The sequence below is a fragment of the Pelophylax lessonae genome (genome assembly GCF_965119305.1).
Source record: "Pelophylax lessonae genome assembly, chromosome: 5".
In the NCBI taxonomy this organism is placed as follows: domain Eukaryota; kingdom Metazoa; phylum Chordata; class Amphibia; order Anura; family Ranidae; genus Pelophylax; species Pelophylax lessonae.
In genome coordinates, this window is record NC_138772.1 from 309,316,946 (window position 1) to 309,339,279 (window position 22,334).

Sequence of the window (22,334 nt, forward strand, 5' to 3'; positions counted from 1 at the left end):
ACTTTATTTTGTCAAGCAGTCAAAATATTTTTTTTTTTACCTGCTGATGCAGATACTGCTGGCCAGAAATCCTAATCCAGAAATCAGCTTCCCTGCATAGATTCAAACAGGAACACCATACTTTGAAGCCACTTAAGGTTCTAATTTTTAACTGAAGGGGGAGTTCCTTTGACCCCCAAATGCCGTTGGATATCTTTTAACACAACATCAATAAATTTATTTGGACTCTTATCTTTTGGTCTGGTGCTCCTTCTGTATATGCACATCTGTATTATTAGGCAGACACAAAATAGTTGGCGCATGCATTAAGTTAAAAGTCAATGATTACATGGCGCTCTCTGATGGTGGGTGGCATACCATGAGGTAAAGAGGTAGAAGTCTCCTTCTCTGATGGTGGGTGGCATACCATGAGGTAAAGAGGTAGAAGTCTCCTCGCTCTCTGATGGTGGGTGGCATACCATGAGGTAAAGAGGTAGAAGTCTCCTCGCTCTCTGATGGTGGGTGGCATACCATGAGGTAAAGAGATAGAAGTCTCCTCGCTCTCTGATGGTGGGTGGAATACCATGAGGTGAAGAGGTAGAAGTCTCCTCGCTCTCTGATGGTGGGTGGCATACCATGAGGTAAAGAGGTAGAAGTCTCCTCGCTCTCTGATGGTGGGTGGCATACCATGAGGTAAAGAGGTAGAAGTCTCCTCGCTCTCTGATGGTGGGTGGCATACCATGAGGTAAAGAGGTAGAAGTCTCCTCGCTCTCTGATGGTGGGTGGCATACCATGAGGTAAAGAGGTAGAAGTCTCCTCGCTCTCTGATGGTGGGTGGCATACCATGAGGTAAAGAGGTAGAAGTCTCCTTCTAGTTAACACAGGAAGAGACAGCAAAGAAGCTAGACAGACTAAGCCTGGACATGAGCAGAAAGATTTTTGGGTAGGGAGTAGGGCCAGATTTAGGGAAACTATTGCCCTAAGCACAGCTCAACAGTTATGCCCTGCCACCTCAGTTCCCTGCCTAACTAAAAAGACACTAAGAAGTTGATTTACTAAAACTGGAGAGTGCAAAATCTGGTGCAGTTCTGCATAAAAACCAATCAGCTTCCAGGCTTTCCTGTCAAAGCTTAATTGACCAAGCTGAAGTTAGAAGCTAATTGGCTACCATGCATAGCTGCACCAGATTTTGCACTCTGAAGTTTTAATAAATCAACTTCTAAGAGGGAGATTTACTAAGACTGGAGTGTGAAAAATGTGATGCAGTTCTGCATGGACACTCAACTTCCAGGCTTTAATGTCAAAGCTCAAATAAAGTTGAAGTTGAAAGCTGATTGGCTGCCCTGCACAGCTGCACCAAATTCTGAGTGCACCAGTTTTAGTAATCTCCCCCTATGGCTCAATAAGTGCTGAAAGCGAAATAAAAGTTGGAACATTTATTCGGGAGATGAAGGTAGACAAACCCCATAAAAGTCTATGGGGTACTACTGCAGCATCTCAAAAAACTAGAATATCATCAAAAAGTTAATTCATTTTAGTAACTCAATTCAAAAAGTGAAACTCATATTATATAGATGCATTACACATCCCACAGAATGATATATTTCAAGCATTTCAATCATCATAATCTTTTAAATTTGATGATTATGGGTTACAGTTAGCAAAATTCCAAAATTCTATATTTTAGAAAATCTGTGAAAAGTTCAATATTGTAGACTCATGGTGTTACACTCTAATCAGCTAATTAACTCAAACACCTGAAAAGGTTTCCTGAGTCTTTAAATGGTCTCTCAGTCTGGTTCAGTAAGTTACACAATCACGGGGAAGACTGCTGACTTGACAGTTGTCCAGAAGGAAGTCACTGACACCCTCCACAAGGAGGGTAAGTCACAAAAGGTCATTGCTAAAGAAGCTGGCAGTTCACAGAGTGCTGTATCCAAGTGTAATAATGGAACGTTGAGTGGAAAAAGTGTAGTAGAAAAAGTAGCACAAGCAACGGGGATAACCGCAACTTTGGGAAGATTGTGAAGCAAAGGCCATTTAAGAATTTGGGGGAGATTCACAAGGAGTGGACTACGACTGGTGTCAGTGCTTCAAGAGCCATCAAACACAGACGTATCCAGAACATGGGCTACAACTGTCGCATTCCTTGTGTCAAGCCACTCCTGAAACCAAGACAATGTCAGAAGTGTCCTACCGTCTCTCCTTACTAAGGAGAAAAAGGATGAGACTTTTGCTCAGTGGTCCTCTTTTAGTATGAACGTAAATGTTGCATTTCATTTGGAAATCAAGGTCCCAGAGTCTGGAGGAAGAGTGGAGAGGCACAGAATCCAAGTTGCATAAGGTCCAGTGTGAAGTTTCCACAGTCAGTGATGACATGGGGAGCCATGTCATCTGCTAGTGTTGGTCCACTGTTTTTCATGCAAAAGGAGCCCTGACCGAGTATTGAGTGCATACTATACTGTACATGGACATACTTTTCAATAAGTCAATATTTCTGTATGAAAAATCCTTTTTTTTTGTGTCTTATTTTCTGCGATATTGAATTTTTGGTTTTCACTAGCTGTAAGCCATAATTCTCATACATTAAAAGAAAGAAATGCTTTAAATATATCACTCTGTGTGTAATGAATCTATATAATGTATTAATTTAACTTTTCCAAATTGAATTACTTAAATAGATTAACTTTTTGATGATATTCTAATTTTATGAGATGCACCTGTATATCAACAGGGCTATTTGTCCCCATTCAGTAAACAAGTCCATCTGCTAGTATTCACCAAGCCATTACAGGGTTAAAACCTCCCAGGTACCAAACATGGACATGTCACTGTACCATTGGGAAAACAGATTTGCAGTTCCTCCCCTAAGCATCGTACACACGATCAGAATATCGGACAAATTTTGTCCGTTTTTTGTTGCATGCGAAGAGTTTACTCAACATACAAAAATTCTCGTACGACGGAATTTAACTTCAGAAGTGATGTAATGTGTTAAATTGTTTTGTATGTGTTCTTTCCTTTCCGAGCATGCATAGTATGGCTCTTACATTTTTTTTGTACGAAAACTGTACTAATTAAACACAAATCGAACAATTTTATAGCCTGAACATTCAGTTTTTGTCGTTCGAAAATTCTGAATCGGCTGTCGAAAGCACTATACTAATGATCCAAAAATTGGCAGATTGTTCATTGGATGAAATTTTACTTCCGATTTTCTTATCGTGTGTAAGGGTCATTACAAGATAATACATAATTGTGGCTAAATGTGTTTATCAGTGTGTCTTTTCACATGCAGACACAAGTGGGGCCATAAAAATTCAAAACGTATCCCTCTAGCAAAAACTCAACCAAGCCAATTGAATTGGTTGAATTACAAAAACAGAGATATGCAAAAAAAAAAAAAAAAAAACACGTTAAATTAGTATTAAAACCAAAAACAAAAATGTTCAATATTACTGTTTACCATTCTTACATGGTGGCTGCATTAGTTTTTATTTTTATTTTTTTACTTAATTTTTACCTGGTGATCTGGCCAGTAAGTCTGTAATTGTTCAACTTCCTTTTAAGCCCAAGTTAGTTAAACATATTTTAAACCAGCACAAGAAAAAGTGCTTACATTTAGTGTGAGAAGTCTGCCTCCTCAATTAACCACTTCTGGACCAGAAGGTTTTGCCCCCTAATGGCCAGGCCATTTTTTGCGATTCATGACTGCATTACTTTAACTGACAATTGCGCAGGGTGCAATGCTTTACCCTAATAAAATTGATGTTCTTTTTACCCACAAACAGAGCTTTTTTTTGGTGGTATTTGATCACCTCTGCGATTTTTTTTTTTGCGCTATAAACAAAAAAAGAGCAGAAATTCTGAAAAAAAAAAAAAACCCCAATATTTTTCACTTTCTGCTATATAACATTCTCCCCCCCCCCCCCCCCCCAAAAAAAAAATGTAAAAATCAAATTTTTTCATCCTTTCAGGCCAATTTCTATTCTGCTACATATTTTTGGTAAAACAAAAATCCCAATAAGCGTATTTTAAATGGTTTGGGCAACAGTTGTCGCGTATACAAACTATAGGAAAGATTTATGTCATTTTTATTTATTTATTTTTTTACTAGTAATTGCGGCGATCTGCGATTTTTAGCGGGACTGCGACATTGCGGCGGACAGATCGGATCCCTAACTGACATTTTGGTGGGGGGTAGTGACATTACTACAGTAATCAGTGCTAAAAATAAGCACTGTTACTGAAATAATGACACTGGTAGGGAAGGGGTTAACCCAAGGGTGATCAAAGGGTTAAGTGTGAGCCTAGGGGAGTGATTTTTAACTGTATGGGGGAGGTACTTCTAGAATCAACACAGAGACCTGTGATCCTAAATAAAAGGATCACAGGCTCTCTGTGTTCCTTCCAGAGAGAACAACGGTCTGCTGTGTTTACAACAGCAGACCGTCATTCTCTCTCAGCGGGGAGCGATCGCGGGTGCCCGGCGGCAACCCTAGGAGAGCTCCACTGAGCCACCGTACAGGTACGGCAGTTCACGCAACGGAGCCAGCCTGCTGCAATATATCTGCGGCTGGTGGTTGGCAAGCAGTTAATAGATCACTTTTCAAAGAAGAAAGCTATAATACAGCTTTTATGAATGGAAGAAGGTGGCTTTAAAAGTGTTAGCTGGATTTCATCTTTAATTTGTTAGTCAAGTCCATCTAAATCTGTTAGTGCATCTAACATTACCCTCTCCCCAAACTAACAATATTGCTGTCCGTATGTGGCTCTGTTGCTTCATAAAGTGAAAAAAACAAAACAAAAAATGAATGCAGCCACCACATTTAAAGTGGTTGCAAACATATATATATATTTTTTAAATAACAAATATATTCTTACTTCCCTCCTTCTAGTGGGTCCCCTACCAGGCGCTTCTCGCTCCTTCTCTCTGTCCAGTGCCCCAATAGGAAGCCGCTTCCTATGGGCGCACTCATGCGTGCTTGCTCCTGAGCCCTGATGTCTGCATCCATTGACACAGACAATGGGATTCGGCCCCGTCCCCACACTGCCTCGTCACTGGCTTTGATTAACAGCAGCGGGAGCCTATGGCTTCCGATGCCTTAGCAAAGCCTGTGAGCCACGAAAGTGAGCGTAGAGAAGAGCCGCAGATGTGCATAGCGCTTGATCAAACGCTGGATCAAACGAGGGCTTAGGTAAATAAAAGGTGGGGGGGTAAGTTCACCTTCTGGAACATGTTGCATATTCCACCTGTATATAGGGTGGAACATGAAACACGTTTCAACAGGTGCAGTATTTCCTGCTCTCCCCCCTCCCTGTAACAGCAAGTGCGGGAATCTTCTTCTGCTGTCCGCTGTCACTATTTGAAAATCTGCCCTCACGGTCACGTCACTCATTCACATTTTCCTGTGTATGCATGAACTACAACTACCATTAGCCACTGCGGCTGATGGCTTGTTGTTCTGAATAGATGCGAGGTCACTGTTGAGCAGCCTCGTAGTTTATTCAAAAGTTCTGCAGCTTATAAACAGTCAGCCCATATGAAGATACAGGTTTGAAAGCTGCAGGGCTTGTTTGCAGGAGTTGGCCACTGCACCCCTGGTCCACTGATCATGGGTGCAATGCTTTCCAAGCTCCTTAGGGAAAAAATTATAAATGTACATTTTTTTTCCTGCAAAAATATGTGCATTTATTATTTGTTTCTCAAAAGGTGAACTTATCCTTTAAGGTTTGTTAAGCAGCAATATATGACATTTTTGTTTTTGGGTTTAATACTGCTTTAAACTTCTACATGTGCTTTGTATACAGATAATCAACTATGAGCTTAAACTGATCTAACAGGCTCTAAAAAGACATAAATATTAGTACCAGGAAAGCGCTTGCAGCATTTTCAGAACTGTTGGACATTTTTCAAAGGTGGGAGGCATAAAGTTGTACAATAAACTAAGGAGAGTACAAAACTCCTCATTACAATGGGTGCTGTTTGACAGGTGACCAATAATGGATGACTTTGGCAGATTCTTGTAGAATCACTTCATGTGGCAGCTGTTATGGCTAAAAGGCATACTAAACAAGGGGTATAATCTGTCTGTCTGTCTGTCTGTCTGTCTGTCTGTCTGTCTGTCTGTCTGTCTATCTATCTATCTATCTATCTATCTATCTATCTATCTATCTATCTATCTCCATCCCAATTTAACCTAATCAATAGGTGTGTGTATTTGTGTATATAAGGAATGCGCAGGGAATTTTGACAAGCTTGGTTTTTCTTTGACACATTTTTGGCAAAATAAGCCTCTAATTAGGAGTGCACTGTAGTTCTAGCTGTGACATCTCTTTACTATGTGGCATTGGAGCGTTTTTTTAATCAACAAATCCATGTGATCAGCATGTCAGCGCTGATATTGTGATCACAAAGGTTAGAGCAGCCTTTTTCAAACAGGGTGCTTTGGCAAAATTCCCAAAATTGTACACAAGGCTTTAGGGGGATGAAATCTGTCTTTTAGTTACACAAAGCCACAGGTTTTTTTGTACACCATTACAACCTTCTAGCTGGTGGTGTTATAACGACCAATACCATCATCAGTTGATAAGGAGGATGTCAGTTGCCGGCATACCATCCTTGTTTGACCCTCCCTTGTCTTTCTCCAACAGCTTTGGTGTCTCACAAGTAAGGGAGAAAAACTGAGGGAGAAGAGAAACATTGGAATACCAGTCAGTGCCAGTTTGCAAAAGTGTATTTGCTTTGGAAAAATAAGTCACCTCTAACGTTGAGTACCCTACGTGTATTGATGTTGCTGCATTACATAAAAATATTTGAATTGTTTTTACATTTTAGAATAGGGCACCTCAAGACTGTCCATAATTTTGGAGGGTGCCTTGAGATTGCCCACTGAAAAAAGGTTGAGAAACACTGAGTTAGAGTAACCAATATAATTGTTATTATTGTTTTGTTTGGCATGAGAACAGGCCTAGGATAGTTGAAAGGATGCTATATAACTGTCAGAAATGCATTGCATCCTATCCTAATTACTTCTATTAAGGCCATTGTATTTTGAGAGAGAAAGAATATAAATGAGAACGTGAAAGAGAATAAATGAAAAAAAAGAGAAAAAAGCCAGATAGTTGTTACTTTGCTACAAAAAAAAAAAAAAACTAAAAACACAGGTATTAAGACAAAGTATAGTAAAATAATGGACCTCAGGCACAGTACCCACTTTGATTCGAAAGCACGGTGTCTGATACAAAAGACAATAAGAAGGCCTTTTTGCACTATAATGTTATAATCACTATTTTATTGCAGATGGATTACAAAGTCTCCTATTAGCATATGACCTTATAAAAAATAGTGTACACGTGAGCTAAAGCAGCACACCATGTCTCTGGATCTTGACTGAAAACAAAAAGAAAAGCTCTCATTACCTTCAACGGTTACAATCAGAAACTTTAATTAAGTAACCAGCATGCAAAGGCCTGCAACCCTGGTATAAATCAGTTACACAAAGAGCCTTAATGCTTCTATCTGTGAAACAAGCACCAATGCCACTATGAACATACAAAGCTTATCACTGATTACATTATTGATTTGTCAAGCTGAAGAAACAAAGACTGCATGAAGCTTTAAGCTCATAAATCACTGTGCCATGCCATTGCAACATATTTTTTAAAACCCACAAATCTCCAGCTAGGAGCCACGCTGACAGACTACCTAGTTATTCATCAAAAGCAGAATAATTCACTAAATGCCCAGCTCCGCCTGTGATGCCTGCCTGCTCGGAGCTTGATTTATGTTCTTCTCACCGTTAAGTGGCCCTCGTGATGACCAGGGAAATGTATGAATAAATATTCCGTGGCTACCAGCTGCATTATAGAGTCACCCAGGAATTCCATCCTTTGGTTGTGGCCTCTGTAGGAGACGGGAAAGAAAAATTAATAGAGAGAAATCGATATTCAACAAATGAAAATAAAGAGTCATACACACATTTTCTAGTGTATACAGAGACAAATGTTGTTCATTAACTGTTCCTATTTACAAACATGATTGCAAATCCCTCTTTTTGCTAAGGCCTTGTGCCCTAAATCAAGAAAAAAAATAAAAAAAAAGGATCAAGGACAGAGTACTTGTCGCTTTGTAAAATGATCACATTACATGAAATACCTAGCAGTGGCTGAGCGTCTCTATTGCAGAGAAAAAAAAAAATAGGTCAGGAAGAGTCTTTATTATTAAAAGTCGCAGATAACAAATGGATGACCGGAGCTGTCTTGGAAGCAGCAGTTTTGTAAAGCAGGTTGCACTGCCAGTTCCCCAAGCACTCTGAGGCCAAAGCTTTCACATATGCCTTCTGCATTAATCTTACAGCAAACAGGTTATATTTAGGAATGTCAATGATTTTATTATGTCTTAACATTACATACTCAACTAAACTGTGCAGACAGGAAACTTAAACTGTTCTACAGTTTGTAGTTGTTTCTAAGACTCTGACTTTAATGACAGCTATCCAAAGTCATTAAAAAAATATCACCCTCCCCCCCCCCCCCTTTCTGTATATGACTAAGGTAAGTATTAAGGGAACAGTCCATAACTTTCATTAACATATTACAAAGGCAGCCATTGCAAAGGCTAATTCTCACAAGTCATTTGATCGCTCAAAACATTTTCCCCAAAGAAGAGGTATGAAATACCTTTGATAAAAGTGCACCAAAGTTGAGGTAGGTTTGATATAAAGAATTCTCAATCACAAAAGGCATTTTCTCACCTCTCTACACTAAAAATTAATTATCTATGGCCATTCAAACCTTAAAGACATTTATCAAATCAAAGTCCGTCCTTTACATTGTAAGGGATCATATATAAAACTCCTGGCTATATTCTTAGCATGCCCATGATCCTATTGGGAAAAAGCTTTTGAATTTCATTAGGATAGCTTACCTTCTTCTTAAATTCAGATAACATTGGAGAATACATTGCTCTGAGAATTTCTAAATGCAGATTGTTAATATAAGACCTGTCAAAGCAAATGCAGTCAAAGAACTCCCCTTGAGAATGCTTTCAACTTACTCTACAGTTGGCCAGTACCATCTATGTTCAGGCACAATCCAGAAATATCATCTACCTCCTTGACTAACATGCTAGCACAGAGCTATCCAATCATGTTGACCCAACTGACAGTTCAGTAGTCTTCATGAGTTTAACTATCTATATATGACATATGCAAAATGTTCCTTATGCTATGCCCCTTCTGCTGGCTCTCACCTTTTAGAGGTGCCAAAACAATATAAAAGTCACTAAAGTTCCTGCAGACTGGAGTTTACTTTGATGCACCAGGAATTTATTAAAGCAGACGTTAAGTCTCAATTCACACTAGCGCGGCTTCAAAGTCGGCCAACTTTGAAGCCGCACTGCACAGCGCGACTTCACCGCGGCTTGCAAATGACTTCTTTAACAGAAGTCAACGCAAGTCGCCCCCAAGCAGTGCAGGAACCTTTTTCTAAGTCGGAGCGACTTGAGTCATTCTGATTAGAATGGTTCCAATGGAACGGAAAGGGGCGTGACTTGTCAGGGGACTAAGTCAGGGACTTGTCAGGTCGCCCCAGTGTTAACGAAGCCTTAATGTTACTGACAATTCTGCTTTACAGGGAAGTCATAATACCCAGCTATCAATCTTATTTTGATTGTTTCTTTACATTTATATGTTTTAAAGCTGTTGATTAAATTATTTTTTTTTCATTATGTATAATCTTTTTTTTTAACCAAAAATATGAATTTAATGCATGGCAAGAGCTTCCAGAGCATTAAGGGTTATCTAAATAGACCGCACAGCAGATTTCTATGCAAATACCCTTGTCCCTGTTTTGAGGCTTCTAATTAGGGTGGAGTCACTTTTCTGATAACTCATTTCAGTTCTCTTAACAAGGGGCTTCTTTCAGCACTGCTGAAAAGTCAAAAGTAACAATTTAAAATAAACCTTAGATCTTGCTGGAAAGACAGAGGACTACATAACAATATTTCATTTTAACCTGATATTTTCAACGTAATATACAAAGAAGGAGAAAATATACAAAAGCATAAAACATTCCCTTTAATACAGTGTGACTTCACATTTTAGTGTCAGTGTTCCTTAATTTTACAACTCAGATATTCTTAGGAGCTTAAGGATTAAAGCCAGCTATAGCAGGAAGCAGCTGAGACTCGAAACATGTATTGGAAGGTTGAATGTACCCAAGTTGATAGATCGATCAACTTGGAAACAACCAGCCTGTCGGATTTTACATGCGATTATTGCTAGCGGCTGTTATAATCACTGGCATTCTCCCGGCAGGGTTGGCTTCCCCCAGGGGGCTGGGAGAACACAATAGTTCCACAGGAAGGATTCCTCCATCAACACTGACTCTGTTGATGGGGGAACCCTGCAAGAAACTCACCTATTCTATGGCCGGCCTTAGAGTCTAAGCCAAAATGATTGGCACAACAGGATAACATATGTCAGCAAATGATAATTCCTGTAATGTTGCAATGGGAGGCACTCTTTCATTGTTCTCTGAACTGATGCTCTTACTTACACAAATGGCAGTGTCTGGCTAAAACACTTCCAAAACTTAACTGGCTGTCTTATAAATATGTAATTTTACTAATTTGCTACTTGCTGTCTTTTTATCGGATCATGATTTAAAAAAAAAAAAAAAATTCAATATGACAGCTGAAGTTACTTTAATGGAGAATTATTATTCATTTTAAGCTACCTTTTTCAAAATTATTTTTTATCACCGTTTTTTTTTTTATTTAAGTTCCTTTGTAGGACATAATCTGCCTTAATAAATTTCCACTTGAAGCTGCACAGGCAGTGGTCTTATTTTTCTATAAACATAGAAATGGAGAGGGCAAGACTCTAAGCAATGGCTCAATGTCTCCCTCGCTAGCAATACAACATATTACTTCATCCTTATTAGCTGCCTCCTTTGACCCTTCAAAGACACTTATTAAAACAAGCACATAGAGCTGATGTCCCATTAAAGTAATAAACACTTCACACTTGACCACACACAGTGTGATTCTGTCATTAAACCCAAGCGACACATGAGATGGGTGTTAAATGAGTCAACATATTAATATGGACAGATCAAAAGTGACTGTATGCAAAGTTGGTATATCACATTAGGCAGCACATTAGCGCAATGGATAGCTTGGTTTCACGACAAAGCCTTGAGCCGAGATTACAGCAAATTATTAGCTACACTAAGTTTGTATGTTCTGCCCATGCTTGAGAGGGCCACAAACTGCAAAACATGTTAACATTTGCTGCTGTCAAAACTGGCCCCTAAATGTGTGTGTGACTGTGATTTGAATATTAGATTGTAAGTTCCACTGTACTATGTTGGTGTTATAAAAAGACAGGACATGTAAGATCCACTGGGGTAAATATGTACTGTGTTGGGGTTATTAAAATAAAGGAAATGATTGTAAGAGGCTCATTAGTAAGAAAAATCTCATCTTCTAGATTGTAAGCTCTAACGAGCAGGGCCCTCTAATTCCTCCTGTATTGAATTGTATTGTAACTGCATTGTCTTCCCTCATATTGTAAAGCGCTGCGCAAACTGTTGGCGCTATATAAATCCTGTATAATAATAATAACTCTTTCTCTTTAAGGTGGGAAAGGGTAAGAGCCTTTACCAGGCTTTCATTGCTATCTGACTCCTAACTGGGGAGATATCCCTATCCTTCCTACTCCAGAGATTACTGACACAGGGGTATGAAGTTAGGAGGAACATCCCAAGTAGAGTACAAACAAAAAAACAATCTGACAAGGGTTTCCAGTCCTCTTCAGTCTACTAAAAATGATTCATCACATTCTTCTATTCTTTAAGACTACTGTTACTGGGACAGGTTCTGGGGGAATCATACCTGGAAAAATCACAGGAGGCATAACTGAGTTTTTGGTTTGAGCTTTTTTTTTTAAAAGGAGTACATTTTGGTACATACATTTCTGTTGTTCCAATGTGTACAGTGTTATCTAGCTAGCATCAATACAATAATAATAAAAAAAAAAAAACAAGTCATAAACAACATAAAGCAACAGAATATTTGTCCTTGTGGTTCAAACTATTTTCTTTTACAACGTTTATAGGTTTAAAAAAAAAAAATACTGAAACCTTTAGTACATAAAAATTGCTTCCACAGCCTCCTATTTTGTACTTTCCTACATTTCCTATTTATGTGTTTGTGTGTGCACTGACTATTATTGAGTATTCTCATCACAAAGAAAGGTATTCACTCTATATATATATGTCTCTGCCAGATGACAGATAAAGAGATCAGATTCTTTGCTTACAAGGTCAGATGGTTAAATCCCACCGTTCTCAAGGTGAAAGCTCGAGCTAGAAGCCGTATATGAGTAAACTCAGTTCCAATTGCTTCTTCAAATTTTGTCAGCTTCTTAAGGACCGGTGATGTCTCAATCAGCTGTCGATCAGTGTTAGACTCCTGAAGCTGGCAAAAAGAAGAGCGAGAGACTTCTTAAACACTGCTTGCATGGCTTCTGTAACTGTAACAAATAATGTTAGTATGTTTATGTTAAACAAAATAGCAATAAAATGTCAGGCTTGCTTCTTTGTCGGCTCTTTTATCAATTTCAGACAGCATTGATAATCAATTTCCCGCCGCCGCCTGACTGGCATACCCATGGATCACCTACACTGCTTATTTGTTTTGATTTGAAAGTTATTCTTATCATAAAAAGTGGCTCCATTAAGGATGAGATGACACCCTGCTAGGCTCAATCCTCTATTTTGCATAGACAGTTGTCATAATTCTCCCAGCTAGTTTATGCGAAAGCAAATAAAACTGAATCAGAACAGCATGCAGATCAGAAAGGCAAAAATGAAACGCCATGTTTATCACTCTAAATAAATTATATTTAGCTACAAATAAAGTAAAAAATGTATCAGTAATTAGCACTATAAATCTACTCAAACACAAATATGTAAACTGTACACACGCTGGCGTATGTATATAAACATCAGGGTTTTTTCTTTTTTTCTGCTAATTTTTGTTGGGGACAATAAAAAAGTCAAAAAAATCTATATTATACCAACATAATTCTACAAGTGATTGATCTTGGAAGAGGCAGCAATGAGCAAAGCAGCAAGTTAATAGCCTGTATTTTAATCAATTATTCCTATTATGTGGTCAAAAGATTCTAGCAGTCATTTTTTATTCTAAGCAGTTATTGAAGACATGATAAATTTCCACCATGAAATAGATGTTTACTTCATAATTATGATTTGCTCAATTTTAAATTGGGCTTGTCGCTAACACCACAGTGTCAACCATATGATTATAGTATAACTGGGCAATTCATTCTGGATCCAGCTTCGTATTGTACATGTACTCGAAGTGGCCATTATCTAGTCTGTTGAAAATAGTTATGACTACAGATAGCCACATGAGTAGCCAATTTGCTAGGACAGTGATCACTAACTTACTGTGCTGTTCACCCAGTCCTGCGATCCAGGTATTCTTGACAGATAACATAGCCAGATCAGCAACCTCTCTTTTCTCCACTGCATTTAAGCAATACAGATTGGTCACCAGCCCACCCCAAAAAGAAAATTGGACAATTCAGGAGCAGCACCTCATTGATAGGCTTATCAACCTGATGTCATTATGTCATTACAAAGGCACTTGAAAGCAGGTGGCATAAATTAGTCAGCATGTAAACATGTTGTCCCTAAAGTTGATATGCTGAAAGCAGAAAAAATGGGCAACACAGTTTGTTGCGTATGGAGCTATGTAACCCATGCTGAACAATGTCCACAGGTAAAAGTACCTACAATGGGCATGTGAGCATCAGAACTGGACCACACAGCAATGGGAGAAGGTAGCCTGGTCTAATGAACATGTTTTCTTTTATATTATGTGGATGACAAGGTGCATGCGTGAGTGGCTTACCAGGGGATGAGAAAGCACCAGGATACACTATGGGAAGAAGGCAAGGCGGTGGAGGCAGTGAGATGCTTTAGGCAAAGTTATGCTGGGAAACCTTGGGTCCTGCCATTCATGTGGATGTTATTTTGACATGTATCACCTACCTACTATTGATGCTGACCAAGTACACCCCTTCATGGAAACAATGTTCCCTGATGGCAGTGGGCTTTTTCAGCAGGATAATGAGCCCTGCCATACTGCAAAAAATGGTTCAATAATGGTTTGAGGAACACGGGTTTGAGGTGATGACTTGCCCTCCAAATTCTCCAGATCTCAATCCATTAAGTATCTGGGGGATGTGCTGGAAAAACAAGTCTGATCCATGGAGGTCCCACCTTGCAACCTACAGGATTTAAAGGATCTGCTGGCGATGGGCTTGGTGCCACATGCCACAGCATACCTTCAAAGATCTAGTGGAGTCCATGCCTCGATGGGTCAGGGCTGTTTTGACGACAGAAGGGGACCTACTCAATATTAGGTGGGTGATCATAATGTTATGGCTGAAGTATGTCTACTCCCTGTGTTAAGTTGGCAGCCCAATGCAATGAGGATAGCACACCCAGATTTGGCAGCCTCATTTTGCTCCACTGCAGTTAAACAATACAGAAGCTGAACATAGCTGGGGCTTTTTTTTTTTCATTCAAAAGCTGTGCAGTGTCGGGCCACATAGTAAAGGTCTCAGAAGAGGGCTTACATGGAAGTATTTATGTATTTGGGAAAAACTGAGGGTGGGGGGGGGTATTTAAAGGACATCTTCACTGCAATTAAGCCAGGGTTTCTTAACCAGGGTTCCTCCAGAGGTTCCTTGAGCAATGAGCAATTTTTGCCCCTCAGATAAATCGCCACCGACACCACTGATCTTTTTAGCGATCTAAAAGGGGGTAATTCTTCCCCATGACCACAAAGTGTAAGGAGCATTCTTCCCATTGACCATCACACTAATGTACCATGGGTTGTAGATATAGTAGCAAGGGTTCCCTGAAACTGGAAAGTTTTATCAAGGTTTCTTCTGTGTTGAAAAGGTTGACAAAGGCTGAATTAAGCAATACAGTTTTGGTCCCAACTTGTCCGAGGCCTACTAACTAGACTGCGTAGGAGTATGACCATATTAACAAGGTCATCATTCTGCATTCTCTGCCTGTTAGTAAACAGGTTTAGGTTGATAGTACTGTATAATGCTCTAAATCTGTGTTGCCCCTGCCTCTCCCAGAGTTACTGTGCAAAGTGAATAAAGGAAGATAATAATAAAGGAAAATGCAAGTACTTACACTAGCAGTACGTAAAACACATTTAATGATATTTAGGGAATACATAATTACACACCTCATGGCGGTCCTTTATATCTGCCTGGAGTTTAGTTTTAAAAGTGGTGCATAATACATATCTAATGATCTTGGAATACCCAACAGACCTTATAGAAATTCACAGCATGCACCAATAACACAGTAATCAGTTTAGCGTTTCATTCTTTATCTCCAGCACTGAATATGACACTAGAAAGAACAACAATCTTACAAAACTGAAAACTTAATATTAAATATTAATAATAAAATGTTTCAGCTGTATGCAAAACTGTTTGGCATGTCTGTGGTTTTAGATTAAGGCCTCTTTTAAACAATGGCTTGTTCACATCATAAAAAATAAAAAATGACATCTTCGCCCTCAGCAAAATAAAAAAGTCACTAAAATAAATGTTCTTGCGGGACAGAAAAGAAATTGGCTCATGTTTGTCGGAGGCAGAGTTAATTCCAGTTGTTTGGTTTACACACTTCAGAGGATGATATATATATGTATACAGCACACAGCTTGTTAATAAATCCAGTACTGGTATCATGAATGTCACAGAAAGGAATCAAAGAGAAGCAGCAAATAAATAAAGAGCAATAAATGCTACTATATATATTACAATAAGGGGCGAGTTTGCTTACTTGAAGTGGGTGTAGGGGATAATTAAGCCACACGTCCCGCAGGCCCTGTAGATGTTGAGAAATGTCATTAATGCTCTAGGCAATCATTTAGCAAATTCCACAGCACTAAATAAAATGTCATTACTTGAAATACGCAACTATTTTAGATGCTGACTCGGCTCATGGAAAATCCAATACTGCCTGCAAATTAATTTGAAAATAAAGAGCATATACACAACTGATATCTACTCAAGGTCCTACTAAGCAGAGCTTAAGAGTGGAGAAAAGGATAATGTCACTGAATGAACTCGGGATAACAAAGAAAAAAAAATATATTGCCACATGTATTGCTATAAATAGTGAAATGTTAGTGAATGAAAAGCATTATACAGTAGATGTTCATGTTAAAAAAGGGTTTAACACTTTCAATGGTCAAACACATACATAAGCTACTAGGAGACAAAGAAGAGGAAAAAAAAAAATACATGTTAAAAGTGATTTTCTTCACTAGCTTCTAGAACTGGAATACAGTATAGTGCAATTTATACAAGTATCCCAGGTATGGGCTTGATTTACTAAAGGCAAAAAGAGATTTTACTTTGCACAGTGAATTTTCACTTAGCTTAAGTGAATGAAGAAGATGTGCTCCAAACGTGTGTGCAACGATCCTGTTTATTTTTTTTTTAAATGCATTAAGAACTTAAGTCAGAAAATTAAGTCCTGCTAGGTCACTTCAGGCTGGCCCCTTTTTCAGGTATAGCTATGTAAAACATTAAAAATAAGTGCCTATATTGTTTTGAAATCCAGTAATACTCTGTCTCACCCTACTCTGCACATGCTCAGTTTCTCTCCATTATTAGGCACTGCTGAATTTGTAGAGGCTGATCTGCTGACAGCCCTAAAGTAGAATTAAACCCTCCTATTCTCTAAAGCCAAGGAAGATGCTTCTGTTTGATTTGCAACTGCCATGGCGCTACAGATGTGATCAGTTATCACACCAGACATTTGATGGTTTTACAGTTTGGTTGAGGACCCAAGCAAATGTGACAGCAATCCCGGCATTCTAGGAATGTAACTGTTTTTTGAAACTGTTAAATTGATGGGTTTAGTTCCACCTGAGAAATACTGCTGTTCAGGGGTTCTAGGCTTTGGCAAAATGGCAGCCTTTAGCAAGAAGAAACAGGAGCAATGCTGCAGGCAATTTACAGCACACACTAGCTTTGGTGGCATAATTATTAATGTGGAATGTAATGCTTCTTATTTCAAAAAACATGACACAACACCTATCTCAGGAACCTATGAATTTCACTGGAATTGTGAAACTGCTGCTATTTTACAACAAAACCTGAAGTGCTTTAGCAGTCCAAGAAGAGGTTTCATCCAGCTTATCGGTGGCATCTGAGCCCCAATTTTAAATTGCCCCTCTATCTCTCCCACTGAAAGTTTTTACTGAGCATGCAAGTCTATTTTAACTTCTTCCCGTCCAAGCTATAGCCGAAAGATGGCTACAGCGCGGACCTTAATTGCCGGGAGGGCGTCCATGGCTCGCTCTGTGATCAGCGAGTCCATGAGACATGGCTGATCACAGATTGGAGTAAGGGGGCCCCTTACCACGTGATTAGCTGTCAGCCAATGACAGCTGATCATGTGATGTAAACAGCAGCCGGCGATCAGCTTTTTTTTCCTCCTCATGCTGTTAGCGTGAGAAGAAAAAAAAGCCGATTGCCAGCTGCTGTCAGAGGGACATTGTTTCCAAAGAGGAGGAGCATCTGTGCCACCTAACAGTGCCCAACAGTGCCCCCTACCGGTGCAGGTCAGTACCACCTACCAGTGCCACCTATCAGTACCAATAAGTGCCCCAACATCAGTGCTGCCTATCAGTGTCACCTACCAGTACCTATCATTGCCTATCAGTGCAACCTATTAGTGCCCATCAATGCCACCTATCAGTGCCCACCAGTGCCGCCTTATCAGTGCAGCCTATCTGTGTCCATCAGTGCAGCCTATCGGTGCCCATCAGTGCAGCCTATCAGTGCCCATCAGTGCAGCCTCATCAGCGCACATCAATGAAGGAGAAAAATTACCTGTTTGCAAAATATAAACAAACTATAAAAACTGATTTTGTTTTTCCTCACAATTTTCGGTCTTTTTTTGTTTGTTCGGCAAAAAATAAAAACCCCAGTAGTGATTAAATACCCCCAAAAGAAAGCTCTGTTTGTTTGAAAAAAAAAAAATGATAAAAATTTCATTTGGGTACAGTGTTGCATGACCGCACAATTGCCATTCAAAGTGTGACAGCACTGAAAGCTGAGAATTGGCCTGGGCAGGAAGGGGGTTTAAGTGCCCAGTAGGCAAGTGGTTAAAACTAGGTTGTCAACATTACACACACTCTGTAATCTAATTTAAAAGATAAAAAAGGGTCAAAGCCTTAGAAGTTAAATTTAGTGAGGTTGTGTTGGCGGGCATTTGCTTTCAATAGTTTTGCAACTTGAGCAGCGATTTTGATTGATTAAAGAAGGTGCAGCATTTTCTTTAATTTATGCACATTATAGAAAGTTCACACTTAAAAGCAGCAATTTATCTATATAGTTTTAATACATTTCAATTGACTGAATACAGTAAATATGCCAGAACAAATTTAACAATTATAAGATTATAAGCACTGTTGCCAGGACAACACTTCCAATTCACTTTAGCAGTTATATTGACATATTGAGAAACATGTACACAGGGTTTCAAAGGCAAACACACACAAATCTGTGCTACAGACCCTAGCACTACTTAGGGGCTTGCTGGAATGTTTTGTTATTTTTTTAAGTTTATTAAGTGTTTTAATTTGTGGATGTATCTTTCAGAGCACAGCTATATACAGTAGAAAGGAAAACGCTGCTCCAGGTGTATATTGTGTGGTAATTGCCAGGAGATAGGATATCCAATAGAGTGCTGGCCCCGGCCCGCCTCCGTGGGAACACTTGTAGGAAAAGAAATAGCCGCACATCCAGGGATTCCAATAAGTTTAAAATACCTTTAATTCCAAAATGTTGCAAGTGATGACACCAAAGACACCAACATGAAGTCTCGTAGACGCGTTTCACACATACATCTTGTGCTTAATCATTACCATAATGTTATATCATTACATAATGATTAAGCACAAGATGTATGTGTGAAACGCGTCTACGAGACCTCATGTTGGTGTCTTTGGTGTCATCACTTGCAACATTTTGGAATTAAAGGTATTTGAAACTTATTGGAATCCCTGGATGTGCGGCTATTTCTTTTTCTACACAGCTATATACAGTACTTTAGTTATTCTCTATGTGGTGTTCTTGCACTTAAAATGAGTAACCTAAGCCTTTTAGGCTGACCACAACATTTAACAAAACCACTTAACCTAACCCTTAAACTATCTTTAATGCTTAAAGTGAATGTCTGGGAAAAATAAAACAAAGAGAACATATTTGGTACATCTTTGCAATACATGCACATATCCACAGGTTTTATCTCTTTGAAAACAGAGCAGGTACAGAAAAATGCCTGTTAATCCTGCCAGAAATCCAGTGTAATTCTAACTTTCTGCAGTGAATTTACAAGGCTGCACTGAAACACCATGAAACACCAAAAAGTGCTGTAAGTCCTGCCTGAATTCTCTGCTGCTGTACTACAGAACGCTTCTCCCATTATGTCATGAAAATGAGGCGAGGGGGGAGCTGTTCAATAGTACAGTGGGGGAGACCTAAGCAGTATGTTTACATGGGGAAATGTGCATGTACTGCTGATATGCACTATATTTTTTTGGCACATTCATAGACTTAGTGTTTCCTGATATGTAATTATAACCCCATCCGCCTAGTTAAATCTATATAGTAAATATGCTTTTCCTCAAATAGAGGAATCAATCAAACAATATACCCGCTATGAGAGAGCAATGTTGGTCCGCTACTTACAGAAATATATACCCAGAACAGATGTTGATATTAAAAAATATATCTAAACTGTGATTAAACAGCATTTTTTTAAATATCATTATCTGTTCTGTGTATATACTCAGTTACTGTATACAGTATGCTGTTGAAATGGCAGACAGGAAGGTGGTGGCTGACCTGTGAACACCTTGGGAAAGATTTATTCACTTTAGAACAGTGGTTCTCAACTCCGGTTCACGGGACCCACCAGGCCAGGTTTGAAAAAGAACTAAATGACATCACAGGTGATCTCATTTGCTGCTCAGTGATTGCAGTATTCTTGTCTGCATCTCCCCAAGGTAATACTTAAAATCTGGCCTGTTAGTGGGTCCCAAGGACCGGAGTTGAGAACCACTGCTTTAGAAGGTGTTGGATCTTCTTTGCATCACTTCTTCACAAGACTTGATTTTTGGATTAAGACTTTCTTTTCACTGATGATTTATTTTTCCATCGATGGACATTAGCACAGTTGTTTGTTTATTTTTTTATTAAATTAGCATTAATATTTATTGTAAAATTGGTGCTGCGCATTTAATTTGTATTTCTATTCAAGTTCAGAATACTACTTGCATGTGAAAGCTGCCACCCACTTTGATGATCACACCACAGCGCAGAAATTTATTTGCTAGCACTTTATCTATGCTTCAAATATACCTACGTTTAGTACAAATGTAAATGAGCCATACAGGAAGTAAAATTAAAAATAGATTATATTTGCAATTATGCTTGATTCTTAATCTATCATCTACTGACTTGGCAGTAAACATTTAAAAATGTTGAAAGGATCATTACCTGAGTGCCAAACAACAACCTCCCAAATAACTGCTTTGCCTCTTCAAGTCCACCTTCATAGTAAACAGCACCTGTAGAAACATGTAGGCAAATGGGGAAGAAAATTTTGCTAGAACTCCTATTTCATAAGGTCCAAACTATTAACACAAAGGTCTGTTTAAACATGTTCTATCTAGAGCAGGGATTCCCAAACGACAGCCCTGCAGCTGTTTCAGAACTACACATCCCATGAGGCATTATAAAACTCTGACATTCACAGATGTGACTAGGCATGATCGGAATTGTAGTTCCTATACAACTGGAGGGCCATAGTTTGGGAATCCCTGATCTAGAGTATTAAATGACAACAATATAACGCCTACAATCCCCCCACCCCTTTTGAATTAACCTGCACCAACATCTCCCTCACCCCAGCTTCTTACCTAACTTTGCAGCAGAGCTGATTTCAATGCGATGCTAACACCAAAAATCCTGTTTAGCGTTGTTGTACTTGTGCAATGGACGCCCAGAGATTTGTATGGGTCCATCTTAGGACGTTGGTGCTGCTTCTGGTATGGATTCATAAAAGTTAATTAGGGATCAGTGTCTGGTGCGACCAGCACAGTATAGGGTTTCTGGTAAGTAGAACTACACAGTGCTGCTGAATGTGGCTCTGCTATAGGAAGCAAGAAGCTGGGGTTGAGCGTTTTAGTACTGGTTAATTTAGGAGGAGTGGGCTAGAGGAGTTTCTTATTAAAGTACAAATGTCCTTTAACATGACTTTAGGGTATATATTAAGCCAAAAATTTTTTCCTAGTTTTAAGAGTAGGAAAAAATTAGAAATGTTATCCTGTTGGGTTTCTACTGCTATCCAAAACTCTGCTGTTAGAGAGATTTATCCTCACTTCCTCCCCTGCTGACGATGGTTTTGCCAGACAAGATGCAAGGGAAAATCTTCAACAGGAACACTGACAGAAATAAAAATCGGACAGGGGTTCTAACCTGTCCTTAACTCTACCAAAGCATTTTTATTTTCATCTGTGTTGCTGTTGGAGACTATGGTACATTTTGTAGAAAAACACCATTAAATCTTTCAGGAAACCAAAATGGTATTAGTAGCGCAAACAAAATTATGATACAGAGCGAGAATAAAATTATCCCATCAAAATAGCATAGTCCATCATATAAAGTGGAGTCTCTAATCAGAGTCTATATAGTGATAGATCACTCCAAATCACCAGTAAAACCCACAGGAATCACCACTGTGCAGCCAGGATCACCAAAACACTCCTTCACCGCTGTGACAATAAATGAAGATGGTAACTCACCAAAAACTATTGCCTACCCACTGTCATGGATAAGGCAACAAAGCAGAGAGGATAATCTCCAAAGTGGCTTAGCTCCTGATCCCTGTGTACAGCGTTGATAATATCCACCGTAAGGTCCTTTTAATCTGCTGCTCACCCCTCTCCTCTGAACCATTGCACAAGAGAGATCGAGTGCAATGATTTTTGGCAATAGTTTTTGGTGAGTTACCATCTTCATTTATTGTCACAGCGGTGAAGAAGTGTTTTGGTGATCCTGGCTGCACACTGGTGATTCCTGTGGGTTTTACCGGTGATTTGGAGTGATCTATCACTATATAGACTCTGATTAGAGACTCCACTTTATATGATGGACTATGCCTATTTTGATGGGATAATTTTATTCTCGCCCTGTATCATAATTTTG

The 22,334-nt window shown here is 39.1% G+C and overlaps 1 protein-coding gene across 1 annotated transcript in view; it reads right to left on the reverse strand.

Moving 5' to 3' along the window:
• Positions 1–22,334, reverse strand: part of DROSHA (drosha ribonuclease III) — a 649,328-nt gene that overhangs the window by 64,670 nt on the left and 562,324 nt on the right. The window contains exons 23-26 of the mRNA XM_082259249.1: positions 20,625–20,695; positions 15,889–15,933; positions 12,306–12,463; positions 7,780–7,885 (exon numbers count right to left, since the gene is read on the reverse strand). Of these exons, the coding sequence (XP_082115375.1) occupies positions 7,780–7,885; positions 12,306–12,463; positions 15,889–15,933; positions 20,625–20,695 (380 nt within the window). The remainder of the gene's footprint in view (positions 1–7,779; positions 7,886–12,305; positions 12,464–15,888; positions 15,934–20,624; positions 20,696–22,334) is intronic.